Source organism: Lepidothrix coronata, unplaced genomic scaffold (assembly GCF_001604755.1).
Source record: "Lepidothrix coronata isolate B3197 unplaced genomic scaffold, Lepidothrix_coronata-1.0 Scaffold13, whole genome shotgun sequence".
Lineage (NCBI taxonomy): Eukaryota > Metazoa > Chordata > Aves > Passeriformes > Pipridae > Lepidothrix > Lepidothrix coronata.
Genome location: NW_016690193.1, coordinates 7,668,415 through 7,670,284, shown reverse-complemented (window position 1 = coordinate 7,670,284; position 1,870 = coordinate 7,668,415). Strand labels below are relative to the sequence as shown.

The following is a 1,870-nucleotide window of genomic DNA, read 5'->3' as shown; positions in this document are numbered from 1 at the left end:
TGTTACTCTCATGAAGAACTTTAAGACTGCCAATACGCAGAGGTTGGGGAATGACAGGGGGAATTCCTCCCTTCCCTCCTACAGGACAAGACACTATGTATGCTGGATCCTGTATTTATGGTGAACATAGAACATAAATGGACATTTATGTCTAGGTGAAGGATGTGGTTAGATTTTGGAGAGCTTGGCATTATTATAGGTTCACCACATATTATACAGTAACTATTATTATGTCGTCGCTATCAGGGTACTACAAATTACTATTACTATAGTAATTTGATATTACACAGCTTTTAATTTTTATTCTTTTAGCTTTAATTACATTAATCTTCAGCACACTTATAAAATACCAAAAGTAATACAACCCAGGAGGTCCTCAACAAAGAGCAGCTATGACCTCTAGCTTTGTCTATCAAGCAAGCCTCATAACCACAAAACTTCGGCGTTCAGTTTAAATTAACCACAGAGCTCATCGACCATTAAAACACAACTTCAACAACAACAACGACCACAATCCCCACTCGCCGCCCCTCCCCTCAGCCCTTGACGCACGCGCGGACGGAAGTGGCGCGCGGCGGGGGCGGGGCCGCGGTCCGCGTGGGGCGGCTGGTGCGCGTGGCGCGGGCGCGGGATGGAGGCGCAGCTGGAGGTCGTGGAGAAGCTGGAGAGCCTGGCGTTCGAGCCCGGCACCGCCGGCACAGCGCCGGGCGGGGAGCGGCCGGCGGGCACGGAGGACGCACCGGCCCCTCCGGAGGGCGGTGGGGAAGCCCAGGCCCCGCTGCCCCCGGCCGCAGGAGCGCCCCGCTCGCCGTCGCCTGCGGGAGCGCCCCGCTCGGCGTCGCCCGCTCGGCTCAGCACGCCCGCTGCCGCTGGGCCCTCCTCGGACTCGGACAGGTGGGTTCAGCCCTGGGACTCCTCGCTCGTTTAGGCCAGGCCGCTGGTGCTGTGTCTGAGCGCTCCAGAGCCCGGTGTCCGAACCCTCCCCCCTCCCCCGTGTTTCAGCCCCTGTAGCGCTGCCTTTCCCGTTAAAGACGGCATTTTCTGTTATATTTTGCTGGGAGACGTACTGATGCATCAGGACTCCAGAACAGTGCCTGAAAGGGTGTTTGATTTAATGGAAACGTGAGTTTAAGTGGCGGCCTGTGGAGCGCCTTGGGCCACCCTTGCCCGTGCGAGTACCTGGCTGGACGTGTCCTTACGGAGCGCTCCTGCGGCACTGGGGGCAACACCTGCGGTGTTACTGCTGAAAGAGCCTGAACGTAGGATTTCAGGTGAAGAGTCTGCCGACTGGACCTCGCGCTCTAATGTTGGCATCTCATTGCAAAAACTGATTCTCAATCTGTATGATTTTTTTTATAAAACATTCTGTCTTCTGCTTGTGTCAGTGCTTCGATGTTCAGTACATTTGATGAGAGGTAACTTTAGTTGGGTGTGGGCTCTGTTGCAGTGTTAGAAGCCTGCACACTTTGACAGTTTCAGTGAGTTTCGTGTTTTCTTCTTGGGCCAGTACAGCAAGATTGGTATGTGCTCCTTTTAACTAATGGAACCTGAAGTAAACTCTTAAAAATCTCCTCTTAAAGATACAAAACTTCATTAATAATTAATTGGTTAAACTTTGACTTTAGTTGGTTCATAGTTTTACTTGAATATCATTAAGTGATGGAGAGTGAAATTCCTGACTTCCAGGGGCTTCACCTATATGTACTGTTTTTTACTTCGAGAACCTGCTGCACTGATGAACATTAAAGATAAAATTTTGATAGCTTTAACTTAGCTGTCTGAATGTATCTTAACCTTTGGTTTGCCCTTTTTTTTAACTCCTTCCCCTGATTGGTCTCTGGTAGTCTGACTGATTTCCCCCCCCCCCCCC

General features: G+C 50.9%; 1 protein-coding gene across 1 annotated transcript in view; it reads left to right on the top strand.

Moving 5' to 3' along the window:
* Positions 1 to 631: 631 nt before the first annotated feature.
* The window catches only part of NAF1 (nuclear assembly factor 1 ribonucleoprotein), a 17,434-nt gene continuing 16,195 nt past the window's right edge, over positions 632 to 1,870 (top strand). Inside the window, exon 1 of the mRNA XM_017805785.1 lies at positions 632 to 894. Coding sequence (XP_017661274.1) covers positions 632 to 894 — 263 coding nt within the window. The remainder of the gene's footprint in view (positions 895 to 1,870) is intronic.